Genomic DNA, 20,230 nt, shown 5'->3' with positions numbered 1-20,230 from the left:
AAGGAAAATTATGTATTTAATAATTAAATTAAAATGATCAATTTTTATGTTTTATGAACAAACAACATCGCTGAGAGGCAAGTCACTTTCCTATGAGGTACCTTGTCTGGATTTGATTACCAACCTGACTATAAACTGTCATCCTGGTTCATCACAAGGGAACAAGGGACGTTAAGCCGAGTGTCCTCTCTGCTGGCAATAACAAATTCTCTGCTAGCAAATTTCAGAGGGATAGACAGCTTTGATCATTTCGGTGTCTTTTGGGTCTTCGGGGTCTTTTGGGTTATCATGGTGTTTTGGGTCTTCAGGGGCATTTGGGTCTTCAGGGCCATTTAGGTATTCAGGGTCTTTTGGATCCTCTGGGCCTTTAAGGGTATTTTGGTGCTTTGGGGGTCTTTGGGGTCTTTTGGGTCTTCAGGGCCATTTGGATCCTCTCACCCTTTAAAGGTATTTTGGGTCTTTGGGGTGTTTTGGGTCTTCGGGGTCTTTGTGGTCTTCAGGGTCTTTTGGGTCTTCGGTGCCTTAAGGGGCTTTTGGGTCTTAAGGGTCCTTTGGTTCCTCTGGGTCTTCAAGGGTCTTTGCGGTATTTTTGTTATTCAGGGTATTCAAGGGTCTTTTGGGTCTAAAGGATCTTTTGAGTCTAAAGGGTCTTTGGGGTCTTCAGGGTGTTTTGCGTCTTCAGGGTCTTTTGGGTCCTTTAGGTCTTCGGGATGTTTTGGGTCATGTGGTCGTTTTGGGTAGTCTGGGTGTTTTGGGTCTTCGGATGTTTTGGGTATTCGGGGTGTTTTGGGTCTTTGGGGTATTTTGGGTCTTCGGGGTGTTTTGGGTCTTCAGTGCCATTTGGGTCTTTGGGTCTTTTGGATACTCTGGGCCTTTAAGGGTATTTTGATGTCTTTGGGGTCTTCTGGGTCTTTTGGGTCTTAAGGATCTTTTTGTTCCTCTGAGTCTTCAAGAATATTCTGGTTCTTTGAATTGTTTTGGGTCTTCGGGATGTTTTGGGTCTGCGGGGTCTTTTTGGATAATTGGGGTGTTTTGGGTATTTTGGGTGTTTTGGGTCTTCGGGGTGTTTTGGGTCTTCGGTGTGTTTTGGGTCTTCGGGGTCTTTTGGGTCTTTAAGGGTATTTTGGGTCTTTGGGGTCTTTGGGATCTTTTGGTTCTTCAGGGGCTTTTGGTTCCTCTGGGTCTTTAAGGGTCTTTGGGATATTTTGGTTATTCGGGGTATTCAAGGGTCTTTTGGGTCTTCAGGGTGTTTTGGGTCTTCAGGGTCTTTTAGGTCTTCGGGGTGTTTTGGGTCCTCATGGTCTTTTTTGGTACTCTGGGTGTTTTGGGTCTTTGGGGTGCTTTGGGTATTCGGGGTGTTTTGGGTCTTTGGGGGGTCTTTGGGGTGTTTTGCATCTTCATTGTGTTTTGGGTCTTCGGTGTGTTTTGGGTATTCGGTGTGTTTTGGGTCTTCGGGGTCTTTTGGGTCTTTTGGATCCTTTTGGGCCTTTAAGGGTATTTTGGGTCTTTTGGGTCTTTGGGGTCTTCAGGATCTTTTGGTTCTTCAGGGGCTTTTGGTTCCTCTGGGTCTTTAAGGGTCTTTGGGATATTTTGGTTATTCGGGGTATTCAAGGGTCTTTTGGGTCTTCAGGGTGTTTTGGGTCTTCAGGGTCTTTTAGGTCTTCGAGGTGTTTTGGGTCCTCGTGGTCTTTTTTGGTACTCTGGGTGTTTTGGGTCTTTGGGGTGTTTTGGATCTTCGGGGTCTTCAGGATCTTTAGGTTCTTCAGGGGCTTTTGGGTCTTCAGGGTCTTTTGGATCATCTGGGCCTTTGACGGTATTTGGGTCTTTGGGGGTGTTTTGAGTCTTCAGGATCTTTAGGGTCTTAAGGATATTTGGGTCTTCAGGGTCATTTGGGTCTTCGGTGTCTCCACAGGGTTTTGGGTCTTAAAGGTCTTTTGGTTCCTCTGGGTCTTTAAAGGTATTTGGGGTATTTTGGTTCTTCTGGGTCTTTTGGGTCGTTTGGGTCTTCAGGGTCTTCAGGGTATTTTGGGGTCTTCAGGGCCTTGGTATGTTTTGGGTCTTTGGGGGTGTTTGGGGTCTTCAGTGCCATTTGGGTCTTCAGGGTCTTTTGGATCCTCTGGGCCTTCAAGGGTATTTTGGGTCTTTGGCATGTTTTGGTTCTTTGGGGTCTTTTGGGTCTTTGGTGTCTTCAGGGGCTTTTGGGTCTTAAGGATCTTTTGGTTCCTCTGGGTCTTGAAGAGTCTTTTGGGTCTAAAGGGTCTTCAGGGTGTTTTGGGTCTTCAGGGCATTTTGGGTCTTCTTTGTCTTTTGGGCCTTTGGGGTGTTTTGGGTCTTTGGGGTGTTTTGGGTCATCGGGGCGTTTTGGGTCTTCGGGGCATTTTGGGTCTTCGGGTGGTTTGTGTCTTTGGGGTATTTTGGGTCGTCAGTGTCATTTGGGTCTTCTGGGTCTTTTGTATCCTCTGTGCCTTTAAGGGTATTTTAGGTCTTTGGGGTGTTTTGGGTCTTCAGGGTCTTTGGGGTCTTCAGGGTATTTTGGGTCTTCAGGGGCTTTTGTGTCTTGAGGGCCTTTTGCTTCCTCTGAGTCTTTAAGAATATTTTGGGTCTTTGGGATGTTTTGGGTCTTCAGGGTGTTTTTGGTCTTCAGGGTGTTTTTGGTCTTCATGGTATTTTGGGTCTTTGGGGTATTTTGGGTCTTCAGTGCCATTTCGGTCTTTGGGGTCTTTTGGATCCTCTGGGCCTTTAACAGTATATTGGGTCTTTGGGGTGTTTTGGGTCTTCGGGTCTTTGGGGTCTTCGGGTTCTTTGGGGTTTTGGGGTCTTCAGGGGCTTTTGGGTCTTAAATGGTGTTTTGGTTCCTCTGAGTCTTTTAGAATATTTTGGGTCTTTGGGGTGTTTTGGGTCGTCGGGGTCTTTTGGGTCTTCAGGGTTTTGGGTCTTCGGTGTCTTTTTAGGTCTTCGGGTGTTTTGGGTCTTTTTGGTCTTTGGGGTGTTTGGGGCTTTTGGGTCTTAAGGGTCTTTTGGTTCCTCTGAGTCTTTAAGGGTATTTTGGGTCTTTGGGGTCTTCAGGGTCTTTTGGGTCCTCCAGGTCTTTTGGATGTATGGGATGTTTTGGGTCTTTGGTGTGTTTTGGGTCTTTGGGGTCTTTTGGATCCTATGGGCCTTTAAGGGTATTTTGGGTCTTTGGGGTGTTTTGGGTCTTCTGTGTGTTTTTAGTCTTCAGTGCCATTTGGGTCGTCGTGGTCTTTTGGATCCTATGGGCCTTTAAGTGTATTTTGGGTCTTTGGGGTGTTTTGGGTCTTCAAGGTATTTGGGGTCTTCAGGGTCATCAGGGTTTAAGGGTCTTTTGGTTCCTCTGAGTATTTAATAAAATTTTGTGTCTTTGGGGGTCTTCTGGATATTTTGGGTCTTCAGGGTGCTTTGGGTCTTTGGGGCCTTTTTGGGTCTTTGGGGTCTTTTTGGGACTTCAGGGTCTTTTGCATCTTCAGGGTCTTTTGGGGTCTTCAGCGTGTTTTGGGTCTTCAGGGTGTTTGGGTCTTCAGGGTCTTCAGGGTGTTTTGGGTTTTTTGGGGTATTTTGGGTCTTCAGTGCCATTTGGGTCTTTGGGGTCTTTTGGATCCTCTGGGCCTTTAAGGGTATTTTGGGTATTTTTGGGGTGTTTTGGGTCTTCGGGGTCTTTGGGGTCTTCAGAGTCTTTTGGGTCTTCAGGGGCTTTAAGGGTCTTTTGATTCCTCTGAATCTTTAAGAATAGTTTGGGTCTTTGGGGTGTTTTGGGTCTTTGGGGTATTTTGGGTATTTTCGGTCTTCAGGGTCTTTTAAGTCTTCAGGGTGTTTTGGGTCTTTTGGGTCTTCGGGGCCATTTGGGTCTTCATGGTCTTTTGGATCCTCAGAGCTTTTGAGGGTAATTTGGGTATTTGGGGTCTTCAGTGTATTTTGGGTCTTCAGGGTATTTTGGGTCTTCAGGGTATTTTGGCTTTTCAGGGTATTTTGGGTTTTCAGGGTATTTTGGGTCTTCAGGGTATTTAAGGGTCTTTAAGGGTATTTTGGGTCTTTAAGGGTATTTTGGGTCTTTGGGTCTTCAGTGCTATTGGGTATTCAGGGTCTTTTGGATCCTATGGGCCTTTAAGGGTATTTTGGGTCTTCAGGGTCCTTTGGGGTCTTCATGGTCCTTTGGGTCTTCAGGGGCTTTTGGGTATTAAGGGTCTTTTGGGTCGTCTTGGGTCTTTGGGGTGTTTTAGGTCCCCGGGGTATTTTGGGTCTTCGGGGTGTTTTGGGTCTTCAGGGTCTTTTGGGTTTTGGGGTGTTTTGGATCCTCTGGGCCTTTAAGGGTATTTTGGATCTTTGGGGTGTTTTGGGTCTTTGGGGCTTTTGAATCTTATGGGTCTTAAGGGTCTTTTGGGGTCTTCAGGGTGTTTTGGGTCTTCAGGGTGTTTTGGGTCTTTGGGGTGTTTTGGGTCTTCGGGGTCTTTTTGGATCTTTGGGATGTTTTGGGTCGTCGGGGTGTTTTGGCTCTTTGAGGTCTTTTGGGTCTTCGTGGTGTTTTGGGTGTTTTGGGTCTTTAGTGCCATTTGGGTCTTCAGGGTCTTTTGGGTCCTCTGGGCCTTTAAGGGTATTTGGAGTCTTTGGCGTGTTTTGGGTCTTCGGGGTCTTTTGGGTCTTCAGGGGCTTTTGGGTTTTAAGGGTCTTTTAGTTCCTCTGAGTCTTTAAGAATAGTTTGGGTCTCAGGGTGTTTTGAGTCTGTGGGGTATTTTGGGTCTTCAGGGTGTTTTGGGTCTTCGGGGTCTTTTGGGTCTTCAGTGCCATTTGGGTCTTCGGGGTCTTTTGGATGCACTGGGCCTTTAAGGGTATTTTGGGTCATTGGGGTGTTTTGGGTCTTCGGGGTCTTTGGGTATAAAATATATCAATATAGATTGCCTCATTGTTAGCCAACCGTTGCGTCACTGAAACTCCCTCCTCAGATGAAGCTGGACCTCAAAAAGAAAGACTTTACAATACAGGTTTGCCTAGAACGAGAGCATTTTTCATCATCAAAGTGAACATGCAACTACATCAAGGTAAGTGAAGACCAATGATAATGGATCGGGGAGCAGTTCCTCCACAGACCTTCCACCAGCAGCTCGAAAGTCCAGCTATCAAACTTCTCCTTGAGCATGACCTCACAGCGATAGCTGCCTGCGAAACTCTCTTTGGCCTCCATCACCCTCATCTCAAACGTGTACACCTAAAGGTTTTGGAGGTGATGCGGGATAATGGTGAGGAGCACATTTACACATGTTAGAGTGGGGTTGCAGTTAGTATTTACTTTGTGAGTATTAGCATCTTCCCTAACACTTGGGATCAAAAGATTCCTGGAAATCAGGCAAACAGGAGGAATCATTTCATTGTTTACACCAAAGCTCCTCCATGAGCCTCGATCTCTAAAAATGTAAATTTAAAAGTTACTAACCTATAAACTACATATTAAAACTTGTTTTTAACCTGTAGACGACCTTTTAACCTGTAAACTACATTCTCTAAAATTTTGAAATTACTTCTTTTTTTTTACATTTCTTTTAATTGTAAATAATTTAAACTTAAACGTTACAAATCTATAAGCTACATGTTAAAAATTATTTTTAACATATAAATAACTTTTTTTTTTTTAAATGAATTTTTTTTTAATATATACATTTATTTTAATTGTTAACAATTAAAATTTAAACGATACAAACCTAGTTTACACATTAAAACTTATTTTTAACAACATTTTTATTTCTGAAAATTGTAAATTAATTAAAATACATTTTTAATTTATACATTAATTTTAATTGCAAACAATTAAAATCTAAAACGTTACAAACCTGTAAACAACGTATTTAAACTCGTTTTTTAAATTAAAATTTAAAGTAAAATTTCATATTTTATTTGAATTGTAAATTTTAAAATTTTAATAGATAAATAAAATAATAAAAATAATAAAATAAATAATAATAAAAATTAAATAAAATTAATTAAAATTAAAATTAACGAGGAATAGAGAGGGTCAAGAGCTTGTGGAGCTGGTGGCGAGGAATGTGTTGTTAAATTTGGTTGGCGAACGAGGAATAGAGAGGGTCAAGAGCTGGTGGAGCTGGTGGCGAGGAATGTGTTGGTAAATTTGGTTGGTGAACGAGGAATAGAGAGGGTCAAGAGCTGGTGGCGAGGAATGTGTTGTTAAATTTGGTTGGTGAACGAGGAATAGAGAGGGTCAAGAGCTGGTGGAGCTGGTGGTGAGGAATGTGTTGGTAAATTTGGTTGGTGAATGAGGAATAGAGAGGGTCAAGAGCTGGTGGAGCTGGTGGTGAGCAATGTGTTGTTAAATTTGGTTGGCGAACGAGGAATAGAGAGGGTCAAGAGCTGGTGGAGCTGGTGGCGAGGAATGTGTTGTTAAATTTGGTTGGCGAACGATGAATAGAGAGGGTCAAGAGCTGGTGGTGAGCAATGTGTTGTTAAATTTGGTTGGCGAACGATGAATAGAGAGGGTCAAGAGCTGGTGGAGCTGGTGGCGAGGAATGTGTTGTTAAATTTGGTTGGCGAACGATGAATAGAGAGGGTCAAGAGCTGGTGGAGCTGGTGGCGAGGAATGTGTTGTTAAATTTGGTTGGCGAACGAGGAATAGAGAGGGTCAAGAGCTGGTGGAGCTCGTGGTGAGGAATGTGTTGTTAAATTTGGTTGGTGAACGAGGAATAGAGAGGGTCAAGAGCTGGTGGCGAGGAATGTGTTGTTAAATTTGGTTGGTGAACGAGGAATAGAGAGGGTCAAGAGCTGGTGGAGCTGGTGGTGAGGAATGTGTTGTTCAATTTGGTTGGTGAATGAGGAATAGAGAGGGTCAAGAGCTGGTGGAGCTGGTGGCGAGGAATGTGTTGTTAAATTTGGTTGGCGAACGATGAATAGAGAGGGTCAGGAGCTGGTGGTGAGCAATGTGTTGTTAAATTTGGTTGGTGAACGATGAATAGAGAGGGTCAAGAGCTGGTGGAGCTGGTGGTGAGGAATGTGTTGTTAAATTTGGTTGGTGAACGAGGAATAGAGAGGGTCAAGAGCTGGTGGAGCTGGTGGCGAGGAACGTGTTGTTAAATTTGGTTGGCGAACGATGAATAGAGAGGGTCAAGAGCTGGTGGTGAGCAATGTGTTGTTAAATTTGGTTGGCGAACGATGAATAGAGAGGGTCAAGAGCTGGTGGAGCTGGTGGCGAGGAATGTGTTGTTAAATTTGGTTGGCGAATGATGAATAGAGAGGGTCAAGAGCTGGTGGCGAGGAATGTGTTGTTAAATTTGGTTGGTGAACGAGGAATAGAGAGGGTCAAGAGCTGGTGGAGCTGGTGGCGAGGAATTGGATGGCCATAATTGGTTCATTCTTTCAAAAGCGGGAAAGCCACAAGGTTACCTATAGGAGTGAACAGCACAGAATAGAACTGGATTTGGTGGTGGTAAGGAAGCGACACTTGTGAAGGGTTAATGATTGTAAGGCAGTGGCGGGTGAGCATGTTACCACCCAGCACAAACCTGTGGTGATTGTGGTGAGGATGAAGAAAAGGTGGGAGGTGAAGAGCAGGAGTTGCAAGATTATTAGATGGGGGAAGTGCAGGGAAAACGTTACCGTAGAGTACAAGGAGAGGATGAGGGCCAGGTATGAGCAACTTAGCGAAGAAGCAGAAGGTTGTAGCGGTTACCGCTGGATGCACACAATCGCCTTGCACCGGCCAGAACAAGGCCAGACGTGCCTCTCCCGGGCATGCCCGGACTCACTGTTCCCGGGCACGCCCGAACCTCCCGGGCATACCCGGTCTCGTCTTTCCCGGGCATGTCCGCTATCGCCTTTTCAGGGCTCGCCCAGAGCGTCCGGGCATGCCCGCTATCGCCTTTCCTGGGCTCGCCCAGAGCGCCCGGGCACGCCCGCTATCGCCTTTCCAGTGCTCGTCCAGAGCGCCCGGGCACGCCCAGCCTCGACTTGCCAGGCCGCAGCCAAACACGCCCGGGCAGGTCCAGACTCGCCTTTCCAAGGCTCGCCCTTGACACCCGGGCATGCCCGGTATAGCTTTTGCCGGGCAAACTTCCCGACATAAATGTGTATATATATTGCTGCCTGATAAACGGGCTTGTGAGAATACCTGAGCTGTTTTGTTTCAATAAAGCAACTCGGACGAATTCCGTCTTTGGTCGCGTCAATTCTTTCGACTCGCGTTGGAGCGCAGTTCCTTCATTGGTGACCCCGCCCGTTCACGGCTTTCGTCGACCACAAGCCGTTGGTCTACGCAATGGCTAAGGTCACGGAGCCGTGGTCGGCCCGCCAGCAGCGCCACCTCTCCGCCGTGTCAGAGTTCACCACGGACATCCGGCACGTCGCCGGCAAAGACAACGCCGTGGCCGACTGTCTTTCTCGGGCCAGCGCGAATGCGGTCCACCTCGGCGTGGAATTCGCGCTCATGGCGGCCGACCAGACCACCGACGCCTCGGTGCAGGCACTCTGTGCGGCGGACACGGGCCTCCGCCTGGCCGACATTCCCTTCGCGGGCACTGTCCTGCTCTGCGACGTCTCCCAGGGCCAGCCTCGCCCCATCGTGCCCGTTTCCTGGCAGCGCCACATCTTCGCCTCCATCCACGGCCTTTCTCACCCGGGCCGGAAAGCTTCTCAGAAGCTGGTGTCGGCGCGTTTCGTCTGGCACGGCCTTCGACGAAACATCCGGGACTGGGCCAACGCCTGCACGGCCTGCCAGCGGGTCAAGGTCCACCGCCACACCCAGGCCCCGCTGGCACCTTTCGCCGTGCCTGAACGGCGTTTCGACCACGTCCACGTGGACGTGGTGGGTCCCCTGCCCCCCTCGCGGGGGTTCACCCACCTGCTCACCATGGTGGACAGGACCACCAGGTGGCCGGAGGCCGTGCCCCTCGCCTCCACCACCACCGCCGACATGGCGCAGGCGTTCATCGCCACCTGGGTCGCGCGCTTCGGCGCACCAGCGGACATCTCGTCCGACCGCAGCCCACAGTTCACGTCTGAGCTTTGGGGCGCGGTCGCCCGTTTGTTGGGGGTCACGCTGCACCGCACCACGGCCTACCACCCCCAAGCCAACGGGTTGTGCGAGCGGTTTCACCGCTCCATGAAGGCCGCACTCATGGCCGGCCTTCAGGACGACGGTTGGGCCGACCGGCTGCCGTGGGTCCTTTTGGGCCTTCGCACGGCCCCCAAGGAAGACCTCCAGGCGTCCGCCGCCGAGCTCGTCTACGGCCAGCCGCTCCGCGTCCCGGGCGAATTCGTGCCCGACGCTACCAGTCCCTGGTCCGCCGCTCGCCAGCGCTCGGACCTCCAGGAGGCCGCCCGACGATTTGCCCCCGTGCCGACGTCCCGCCACGGTGGCCCCCAGTCCTACGTCCCCCCGGCGCTTCGCACAGCGGAGTACGTCTTTGTGCGTCATGACGCGCACCGGCGGCCACTCCGGCCGCCGTACGACGGGCCCTTCCGGGTCCTGCGACGGGGCGACAAGTCTTTCATCGTCGACTTCGGCGGCCGGCCGGACCGGATTTCTGTGGACCGCCTCAAACCGGCGCACATGGACGTCGACCGACCACCACGGTTGGCCCTTCCTCCGCGGCGAGGCCGCCCCCCGTCCACAGTTCCCCCCGCTCGACCACCCACCACCACGTCGGACCCCTCCCCACGACCCTCCAGGGGTCACTTCGGCCGGGTCATCCGGACCCCCCTTAAATTGACCCTGCCGGTGCAGGTCGATTCTGGAGGGGCGTGTGTAGCGGTTACCGCTGGATGCACACAATCGCCTTGCACCGGCCAGAACACGGCCAGACGCGCCTCTCCCGGGCATGCCCGGACTCACTGTTCCTGGGCACGCCCGAACCTCCCGGGCACGCCCGGTCTCGTCTTTCCCGGGCATGCCCGCTCTCGCCTTTCCAGGGCTCGCCCAGAGCGTCTGGGCATGCCCGCTATCGCCTTTCCAGGGCTCGCCCAGAGCGCCCGGGCACGCCCGCTATCGCCTTTCCAGTGCTCGTCCAGAGCGCCCGGGCACGCCCAGCCTCGACTTGCCAGGCCGCAGCCAAACACGCCCGGGCAGGTCCAGACTCGCCTTTCCAAGGCTCGCCCTTGACACCCGGGCATGCCCGGTATAGCTTTTGCCGGGCAAACTTCCCGACATAAATGTGTATATATATTGCTGCCCGATAAACGGGCTTGTGAGAATACCTGAGCTGTTTTGTTTCAATAAAGCAACTCGGACGAATTCCGTCTTTGGTCGCGTCAATTCTTTCGACTCGCGTTGGAGCGCAGTTCCTTCAAGGTTTGGAAAAAGAGAGGAAGAAGTACAGAGAGGCATTTAGGGGAATTGCAGAAGTGTTGTGTGGAAGGACGTCAGGAAAGGGTGCATCGTCGAGGGATAAAAACCAGGTATGGTGGACGGAGGAAGTAGCAAAGGCAGTTGGTGAAAAGGAGGTTTGGAAGAGGATAGAGAAGTTCAAGGATAGAGGGAGGCAGCCGGATACAGGTTCATAAACATTATGAACCTGTAAACTACATTTAAAATTTAAACGTTATGAACCTGTAAACTACATTTAAAATTTAAACGTTATGAACCTGTAAACTACATTTAAAATTTTAACGTTATGAACCTGTAAACTACATAAAAATTTTTAACGTTATGAACCTGTAAACTACATTTAAAATTTTAACGTTAGGAACCTGTAAACAACATTTAAAATTTAAACACTATGAACCTGTAAACTACATTTAAAATTTACACGTTATGAATCTGTAAACTACATTTAACATTTAAGCGTTATGAACCTGTAAATTACATTTCTAATCTATACGTTATGAACCTGTAAACTACATTTAAAATTTCAATGTTTTGAACCTGTAAACTACATTTAAATTTAAACGTTATGAACCTGTAAACTACATTTAAAATTCAAACGTTATGAACCTAAAAAATACATTTAAAATTTAAACATTATGAACCTGTAAACGACATTTAAAATTTAAGCGTTATGAACCTGTAAACGACATTCACATTTTAAACGTTCTGAACCTGTAAACTACATTTAGATTTACACGTTCTTAATCTGTAAACTACATTTAACACTTAAGCGTTATGAACCTGTGAATTAAATTTATAATTTATACGTTATGAACCTGTAAACGATATTTAAAATTTAAACATTATGAACCTGTAAACGACATTTAAAATTTAAGCGTTATGAACCTGTAAACTACATTTAAAATTTAACCATTATGAACCTGTAAACTACATTTAAATTTAAACGTTATGAACCTGTAAACTACATTTAAAATTTAACCATTATGAACCTGTAAACTACATTTAAAATTTACACGTTATGAACCTGTAAACTACATTTAAAATTTAACCATTATGAACCTGTAAATTACATTTCTAATTTATACGTTATGAACCTGTAAACTACATTTAAAATTGCAATGTTTTGAACCTGTAAACTACATTTAAATTTAAACGTTATGAACCTGTAAACTACATTTAAAATTTAAACGTTATGAACCTGTAACCTACATTTAAAATTTTCACGTTATGAACCTGTAAACTACATTTAAAATTTAACCATTATGAACCTGTAAACTACATTTAAATTTAAACGTTATGAACCTGTAAACTACATTTAAAATTTAAACGTTATGAACCTGTAAACTACATTTAAAATTTAAACGTTATGAACCTGTAAACTACATTTAAAATTTAAACGTTATGAACCTGTAACCTACATTTAAAATTTTCACGTTATGAACCTGTAAACTACATTTAAAATTTAACCATTATGAACCTGTAAACTACATTTAAATTTAAACGTTATGAACCTGTAAACTACATTTAAAATTTAACCATTATGAACCTGTAAACTACATTTAAATTTAACCATTATGAACCTGTAAACTACATTTAAAATTTAAACGTTATGAACCTGTAACCTACATTTAAAATTTTCACGTTATGAACCTGTAAACTACATTTAAAATGTAACCATTATGAACCTGTAAACTACATTTAAATTTAAACGTTATGAACCTGTAAACTACATTTAAAATTTAAACGTTATGAACCTGTAAACTACATTTAAAATTTAAACGTTCTGAACCTGTAAACTACATGAAATTTTTTCACTTAATGTTCATTTTTTTCTTGAAAACAATTACAATTTTGATGTGACAAACTTGTAAATTACTCTTTTTTAAAACTTTTTTTATCAAGCCTTAATTTTGTATTTCATTTAAATTGTATAATATATGAAAATTTTGAAGTTACGAATCTGTAAGCACAACCACAAACCTATACTCAACACAACCTGCTTGTGTAAAGAGAACCATTGCCCACCTTGGTATTACGGTCGAAAGTTTCCGTGAGCTTGAGGTGCGTTCCCACCTTGCTGGCCAAGTCCATCCATTTTCCCTTGAACCAGCGCACGGAGGGCTTGCGGGACAGCAGCTCAGACTGTACTCGTGCCACAAAGGCGAGCTCACCTCCTGGGGACCGGTAAACAGGGGTCTGTGTGGGTGTTTGTGTGGCTGGCAAGATGGTCTTGAGGTGTGCACACTCCTCTCTGAGCTGTCTATCCTGCGTTTGAACCCCAATCCGGCTGTAGATTATCATCCTCGAGTTTATCGCCAGCACTCTGAATGAATCATTAATACATCCCCTAACCCACAGGGGGCACTGCATCAGCGGCACAACCACGTTCCCAGCAAAATTATGCTCCTCGGCACCTTGTACTGAATATGAAAGGAGAAACCGATCTGTTAGAAGAAACCAAGGTCAGTGTGGTTTACAATGGGGTTTACAATGGGGTTTATAATGGGGGTTTACAATGTTAGAAAGAAGAAACCATGGTCAGTGTGGTTTACAATGCGGGTTTACAATGGGGGTTTACAATGTTAGAAAGAAGAAACCATGGTCAGTGTGGTTTACAATGGGGGTTTACAATGTTAGAAAGAAGAAACCATGGTCAGTGTGGTTTACAATGGGGGTTTACAGTGTTAGAAAGAAGAAACCATGGTCAGGGTGGTTTACAATGGGGGTTTACAATGGGGGTTTACAATGTTAGAAAGAAGAAACCATGGTCAGTGTGGTTTACAATGGGGGTTTACAATGGGGGTTTACAATGTTAGAAAGAAGAAACCATGGTCAGTGTGGTTTACAATGCGGGTTTACAATGGGGGTTTACAATGTTAGAAAGAAGAAACCATGGTCAGTGTGGTTTACAATGGGGGTTTACAATGGGGGTTTACAATGTTAGAAAGAAGAAACCATGGTCAGTGTGGTTTACAATGGGGGTTTACAATGTTAGAAAGAAGAAACCATGGTCGGTGCGCTTTACAATGGGGGTTTACAATGTTAGAAAGAAGAAACCATGGTCAGTGTGGTTTACAATGGGGGTTTACAGTGTTAGAAAGAAGAAACCATGGTCAGTGTGGTTTACAATGGGGGTTTACAATGGGGGTTTACAATGTTAGAAAGAAGAAACCATGGTCAGTGTGGTTTACAATGGGGGTTTACAATGGGGGTTTACAATGTTAGAAAGAAGAAACCATGGTCAGTGTGGTTTACAATGCGGGTTTACAATGGGGGTTTACAATGTTAGAAAGAAGAAACCATGGTCAGTGTGGTTTACAATGGGGGTTTACAATGGGGGTTTACAATGTTAGAAAGAAGAAACCATGGGCAGTGTGGTTTACAATGGGGGTTTACAATGGGGGTTTACAATGTTACAAAGAAGAAACCATGGTCAGTGTGGTTTACAATGGGGGTTTACAATGGGGGTTTACAGTGGGGGTTTACAATGGGGGTTTACAGTGTTAGAAAGAAGAAACCATGGGCAGTGCGGTTTACAATGGGGGTTTACAATGGGGGTTTACAATGGGGGTTTACAATGTTAGAAAGAAGAAACCATGGTCGGTGCGCTTTACAATGGGGGTTTACAATGTTAGAAAGAAGAAACCATGGTCAGTGTGGTTTACAATGGGGGTTTACAATGTTAGAAAGAAGAAACCATGGGCAGTGTGGCTTACAATGGGGGTTTACAATGTTAGAAAGAAGAAACCATGGGCAGTGTGGTTTACAATGGGGGTTTACAGTGTTAGAAAGAAGAAACCATGGTCAGTGTGGTTTACAATGGGGGTTTACAATGGGGGTTTACAATGTTAGAAAGAAGAAACCATGGTCAGTGTGGTTTACAATGGGGGTTTACAATGTTAGAAAGAAGAAACCATGGTCAGTGCGGTTTACAATGGGGGTTTACAGTGTTAGAAAGAAGAAACCATGGTCAGTGTGGTTTACAATGGGGGTTTACAATGGGGGTTTACAATGTTAGAAAGAAGAAACCATGGTCAGTGCGGTTTACAATGGGGGTTTACAATGTTAGAAAGAAGAAACCAAGGTCAGTGCGGTTTACAATGGGGGTTTACAGTGTTAGAAAGAAGAAACCATGGGCAGTGTGGTTTACAATGGGGGTTTACAATGGGGGTTTACAATGTTAGAAAGAAGAAACCATGGTCGGTGCGGTTTACAATGGGGGTTTATAATGGGGGTTTACAATGTTAGAAAGAAGAAACCATGGTCAGTGCGGTTTATAATGGGGGTTTACAATGGGGGTTTACAATGTTAGAAAGAAGAAACCATGGTCAGTGTGGTTTACAATGGGGGTTTACAATGGGGGTTTACAATGTTAGAAAGAAGAAACCATGGGCAGTGTGGTTTACAATGGGGGTTTACAATGGGGGTTTACAATGTTACAAAGAAGAAACCATGGTCAGTGTGGTTTACAATGGGGGTTTACAATGGGGGTTTACAGTGGGGGTTTACAATGGGGGTTTACAGTGTTAGAAAGAAGAAACCATGGGCAGTGCGGTTTACAATGGGGGTTTACAATGGGGGTTTACAATGGGGGTTTACAATGTTAGAAAGAAGAAACCATGGTCGGTGCGCTTTACAATGGGGGTTTACAATGTTAGAAAGAAGAAACCATGGTCAGTGTGGTTTACAATGGGGGTTTACAATGTTAGAAAGAAGAAACCATGGGCAGTGTGGCTTACAATGGGGGTTTACAGTGTTAGAAAGAAGAAACCATGGTCAGTGCGGTTTACAATGGGGGTTTACAATGTTAGAAAGAAGAAACCATGGGCAGTGTGGTTTACAATGGGGGTTTACAATGGGGGTTTACAATGGGGGTTTACAATGGGGGTTTACAATGTTAGAAAGAAGAAACCATGGTCAGTGTGGTTTACAATGGGGGTTTACAATGGGGGTTTACAATGTTAGAAAGAAGAAACCATGGGCAGTGTGGTTTACAATGGGGGTTTACAATGGGGGTTTACAATGTGGGTTTACAATGGGGGTTTACAATGGGGGTTTACAATGTTAGAAAGAAGAAACCATGGGCAGTGTGGTTTACAATGGGGGTTTACAATGTTAGAAAGAAGAAACCATGGTCAGTGTGGTTTACAATGGGGGTTTACAATGGGGGTTTACAATGTGGGTTTACAATGGGGGTTTACAATGGGGGTTTACAATGTTAGAAAGAAGAAACCATGGTCAGTGCGGTTTACAATGGGGGTTTACAATGTTAGAAAGAAGAAACCATGGTCGGTGTGGTTTACAATGGGGGTTTACAATGTTAGAAAGAAGAAACCATGGTCAGTGTGGTTTACAATGGGGGTTACAATGGGGGTTTACAATGGGGGTTTACAATGTTAGAAAGAAGAAACCATGGTCGGTGCGGTTTACAATGGGGGTTTACAATGTTAGAAAGAAGAAACCAAGGGCAGTGTGGTTTACAATGGGGGTTTACAATGGGGGTTTACAATGTTAGAAAGAAGAAACCATGGGCAGTGCGGTTTACAATGGGGGTTTACAATGTTAGAAAGAACAAACCATGGGCAGTGTGGTTTACAATGGGGGTTACAATGTTAGAAAGAAGAAACCATGGTCGGTGCGGTTTACAATGGGGGTTTACAATGTTAGAAAGAACAAACCATGGTCAGTGCGGTTTACAATGGGGGTTACAATGTTAGAAAGAAGAAACCATGGTCAGTGCGGTTTACAATGGGGATTTACAATGTTAGAAAGAAGAAACCATGGTCGGTGTGGTTTACAATGGGGGTTTACAATGTTAGAAAGAAGAAACCATGGTCAGTGTGGTTTACAATGGGGGTTTACAATGTTAGAAAGAAGAAACCATGGTCGGTGCGGTTTACAATGGGGGTTTATAATGTTTGAAAGAAGAAACCATGGGCAGTGTGGTTTACAATGGGGGTTTACAATGTTAGAAAGAACAAACCATGGTCAGTGCGGTTTACAATGGGGGTTTATAATGTTTGAAAGAAGAAACCATGGGCAGTGCGGTTTACAATGGGGGTTACAATGGGGGTTTACAATGGGGGTTTACAATGTTAGAAAGAAGAAACCATGGTCGGTGCGGTTTACAATGGGGGTTTACAATGTTAGAAAGAAGAAACCAAGGGCAGTGTGGTTTACAATGGGGGTTTACAATGGGGGTTTACAATGTTAGAAAGAAGAAACCATGGGCAGTGCGGTTTACAATGGGGGTTTACAATGTTAGAAAGAACAAACCATGGGCAGTGTGGTTTACAATGGGGGTTTACAATGGGGGTTTACAATGTTAGAAAGAACAAACCATGGGCAGTGTGGTTTACATTGGGGGTTTACAATGGTGGTTTACAATGTTAGAAAGAAGAAACCATGGTCAGTGCGGTTTACAATGGGGGTTTACAATGTTAGAAAGAAGAAACCATGGGCAGTGCGGTTTACAATGGGGGTTTACAATGGGGGTTTACAATGTGGGTTTACAATGTTAGAAAGAAGAAACCATGGTCATTGTGGTTTACAATGGGGGTTACAATGTTAGAAAGAAGAAACCATGGTCAGTGTGGTTTACAATGGGGGTTTACAATGTGGGTTTACAATGTTAGAAAGAAGAAACCATGGTCATTGTGGTTTACAATGGGGGTTTACAATGTTAGAAAGAAGAAACCATGGGCAGTGTGGTTTACAATGTTAGAAAGAAGAAACCATGGGCAGTGTGGTTTACAATGGGGGTTTACAATGTTAGAAAGAAGAAACCATGGGCAGTGTGGTTTACAATGGGGGTTTACAATGGGGGTTTACAATGGGGGTTTACAATGGGGGTTTACAATGTTAGAAAGAACAAACCATGGGCAGTGTGGTTTACAATGGGGGGTTACAATGGGGGTTTACAATGTTAGAAAGAAGAAACCATGGTCAGTGCGGTTTACAATGGGGGTTTACAATGTTAGAAAGAAGAAACCATGGGCAGTGCGGTTTACAATGGGGGTTTACAATGGGGGTTTACAATGTGGGTTTACAATGTTAGAAAGAAGAAACCATGGTCATTGTGGTTTACAATGGGGGTTACAATGTTAGAAAGAAGAAACCATGGTCAGTGTGGTTTACAATGGGGGTTTACAATGTGGGTTTACAATGTTAGAAAGAAGAAACCATGGTCATTGTGGTTTACAATGGGGGTTTACAATGTTAGAAAGAAGAAACCATGGGCAGTGTGGTTTACAATGGGGGTTTACAATGTTAGAAAGAAGAAACCATGGGCAGTGTGGTTTACAATGGGGGTTTACAATGTTAGAAAGAAGAAACCATGGGCAGTGTGGTTTACAATGGGGGTTTACAATGGGGGTTTACAATGGGGGTTTACAATGGGGGTTTACAATGTTAGAAAGAAGAAACCATGGTCAGTGCGGTTTACAATGGGGGTTTACAATGTTAGAAAGAAGAAACCATGGTCAGTGTGGTTTACAATGGGGGTTTACAATGTTAGAAAGAAGAAACCATGGGCAGTGTGGTTTACAATGGGGGTTTACAATGTTAGAAAGAAGAAACCATGGGCAGTGTGGTTTACAATGGGGGTTTACAATGGGGGTTTACAATGGGGGTTTACAATGGGGGTTTACAATGTTAGAAAGAAGAAACCATGGGCAGTGTGGTTTACAATTGGGGTTTACAATGTGGGTTTACAATGTTAGAAAGAAGAAACCATGGTCATTGTGGTTTACAATGGGGGTTTACAATGTTAGAAAGAAGAAACCATGGTCAGTGCGGTTTACAATGGGGGTTTACAATGTTAGATAGAAGAAACCATGGGCAGTGCGGTTTACAATGGGGGTTTACAGTGTTAGAAAGAAGAAACCATGGGCAGTGCGGTTTACAATGGGGGTTTACAATGTTAGAAAAAAGAAACCATGGTCAGTGCGGTTTACAATGGGGGTTTACAATGTTAGAAAGAAGAAACCATGGGCAGTGTGGTTTACAATGGGGGTTACAATGTTAGAAAGAAGAAACCATGGTCAGTGTGGTTTACAATGGGGGTTTACAATGTTAGAAAGAAGAAACCATGGGCAGTGTGGTTTACAATGGGGGTTTACAATGTTAGAAAGAAGAAACCATGGGCAGTGCGGTTTACAATGGGGGTTTACAATGGGGGTTTACAATGGGGGTTTACAATGTTAGATAGAAGAAACCATGGTCAGTGTGGTTTACAATGGGGGTTTACAATGTTAGAAAGAAGAAACCATGGGCAGTGCGGTTTACAATGGGGGTTTACAATGTTAGAAAGAAGAAACCATGGTCAGTGTGGTTTACAATGGGGGTTTACAATGTTAGAAAGAAGAAACCATGGTCAGTGTGGTTTACAATGGGGGTTTACAATGGGGGTTTACAATGGGGGTTTACAATGTTAGATAGAAGAAACCATGGTCAGTGTGGTTTACAATGGGGGTTTACAATGTTAGAAAGAAGAAACCATGGGCAGTGTGGTTTACAATGGGGGTTTACAATGTTAGAAAGAAGAAACCATGGGCAGTGTGGTTTACAATGGGGGTTTACAATGGGGGTTTACAATGGGGGTTTACAATGTTAGAAAGAAGAAACCATGGGCAGTGTGGTTTACAATGGGGGTTTACAATGTTAGAAAGAAGAAACCATGGGCAGTGTGGTTTACAATGGGGGTTTACAATGTTAGAAAGAAGAAACCATGGGCAGTGCGGTTTACAATGGGGGTTTACAATGTTAGAAAGAAGAAACCATGGGCAGTGCGGTTTACAATGGGGGTTTACAATGTTAGAAAGAAGAAACCATGGTCAGTGTGGTTTACAATGGGGGTTTACAATGTTAGAAAGAAGAAACCATGGGCAGTGCGGTTTACAATGGGGGTTACAATGTTAGAAAGAAGAAACCATGGTCAGTGTGGTTTACAATGGGGGTTACAATGTTAGAAAGAAGAAACCATGGGCAGTGCGGTTTACAATGGGGGTTTACAATGTTAGAAAGAAGAAACCATGGGCAGTGTGGTTTACAATGGGGGTTACAATGTTAGAAAGAAGAAACCATGGGCAGTGTGGTTTACAATGGGGGTTACAATGTTAGAAAGAAGAAACCATGGTCAGTGCGGTTTACAATGGGGGTTTACAATGTTAGAAAGAAGAAACCATGGTCAGTGTGGTTTACAATGGGGGGTTTACAATGTTAGAAAGAAGAAACCATGGTCAGTGTGGTTTACAATGGGGGTTTACAATGTTAGAAAGAAGAAACCATGGGCAGTGTGGTTTACAATGGGGGTTACAATGTTAGAAAGAAGAAACCATGGGCAGTGTGGTTTACAATGGGGGTTTACAATGTTAGAAAGAAGAAACCATGGGCAGTGTGGTTTACAATGGGGGTTTACAATGTTAGAAAGAAGAAACCATGGGCAGTGTGGTTTACAATGGGGGTTTACAATGTTAGAAAGAAGAAACCATGGGCAGTGTGGTTTACAATGGGGGTTTACAATGTTAGAAAGAAGAAACCATGGGCAGTGTGGTTTACAATGGGGGTTTACAATGGGGGTTTACAATGGGGGTTTACAATGTTAGAAAGAAGAAACCATGGGCAGTGTGGTTTACAATGGGGGTTTACAATGGGGGTTTACAATGGGGGTTTACAATGTTAGAAAGAAGAAACCATGGTCAGTGCGGTTTACAATGGGGGTTTACAATGTTAGAAAGAAGAAACCATGGGCAGTGTGGTTTACAATGGGGGTTTACAATGTTAGAAAGAAGAAACCATGGGCAGTGTGGTTTACAATGGGGGTTTACAATGTTAGAAAGAAGAAACCATGGGCAGTGTGGTTTACAATGGGGGGTTTACAGTGTTAGAAAGAAG

The 20,230-nt window shown here is 44.5% G+C and overlaps 1 protein-coding gene across 1 annotated transcript in view; it reads right to left on the bottom strand.

Annotated features, from left to right (window-relative positions):
- LOC137421138 (myosin-binding protein C, cardiac-type-like) overlaps positions 1–20,230 on the bottom strand; it is a 146,710-nt gene that overhangs the window by 93,474 nt on the left and 33,006 nt on the right. Inside the window, exons 4-5 of the mRNA XM_068106888.2 lie at positions 12,362–12,510; positions 5,101–5,218 (exon numbers count right to left, since the gene is read on the bottom strand). Of these exons, the coding sequence (XP_067962989.2) occupies positions 5,101–5,218; positions 12,362–12,510 (267 nt within the window). The remainder of the gene's footprint in view (positions 1–5,100; positions 5,219–12,361; positions 12,511–20,230) is intronic.

The sequence above is a fragment of the Myxine glutinosa genome, chromosome 1, assembly GCF_964187855.1.
Source record: "Myxine glutinosa chromosome 1, kmMyxGlut1.1, whole genome shotgun sequence".
NCBI classification, from domain to species: Eukaryota; Metazoa; Chordata; class Myxini; order Myxiniformes; family Myxinidae; genus Myxine; species Myxine glutinosa.
Note: the sequence above shows the minus strand (reverse complement) of the source record. Positions and strands in the feature narration are given on the sequence as shown.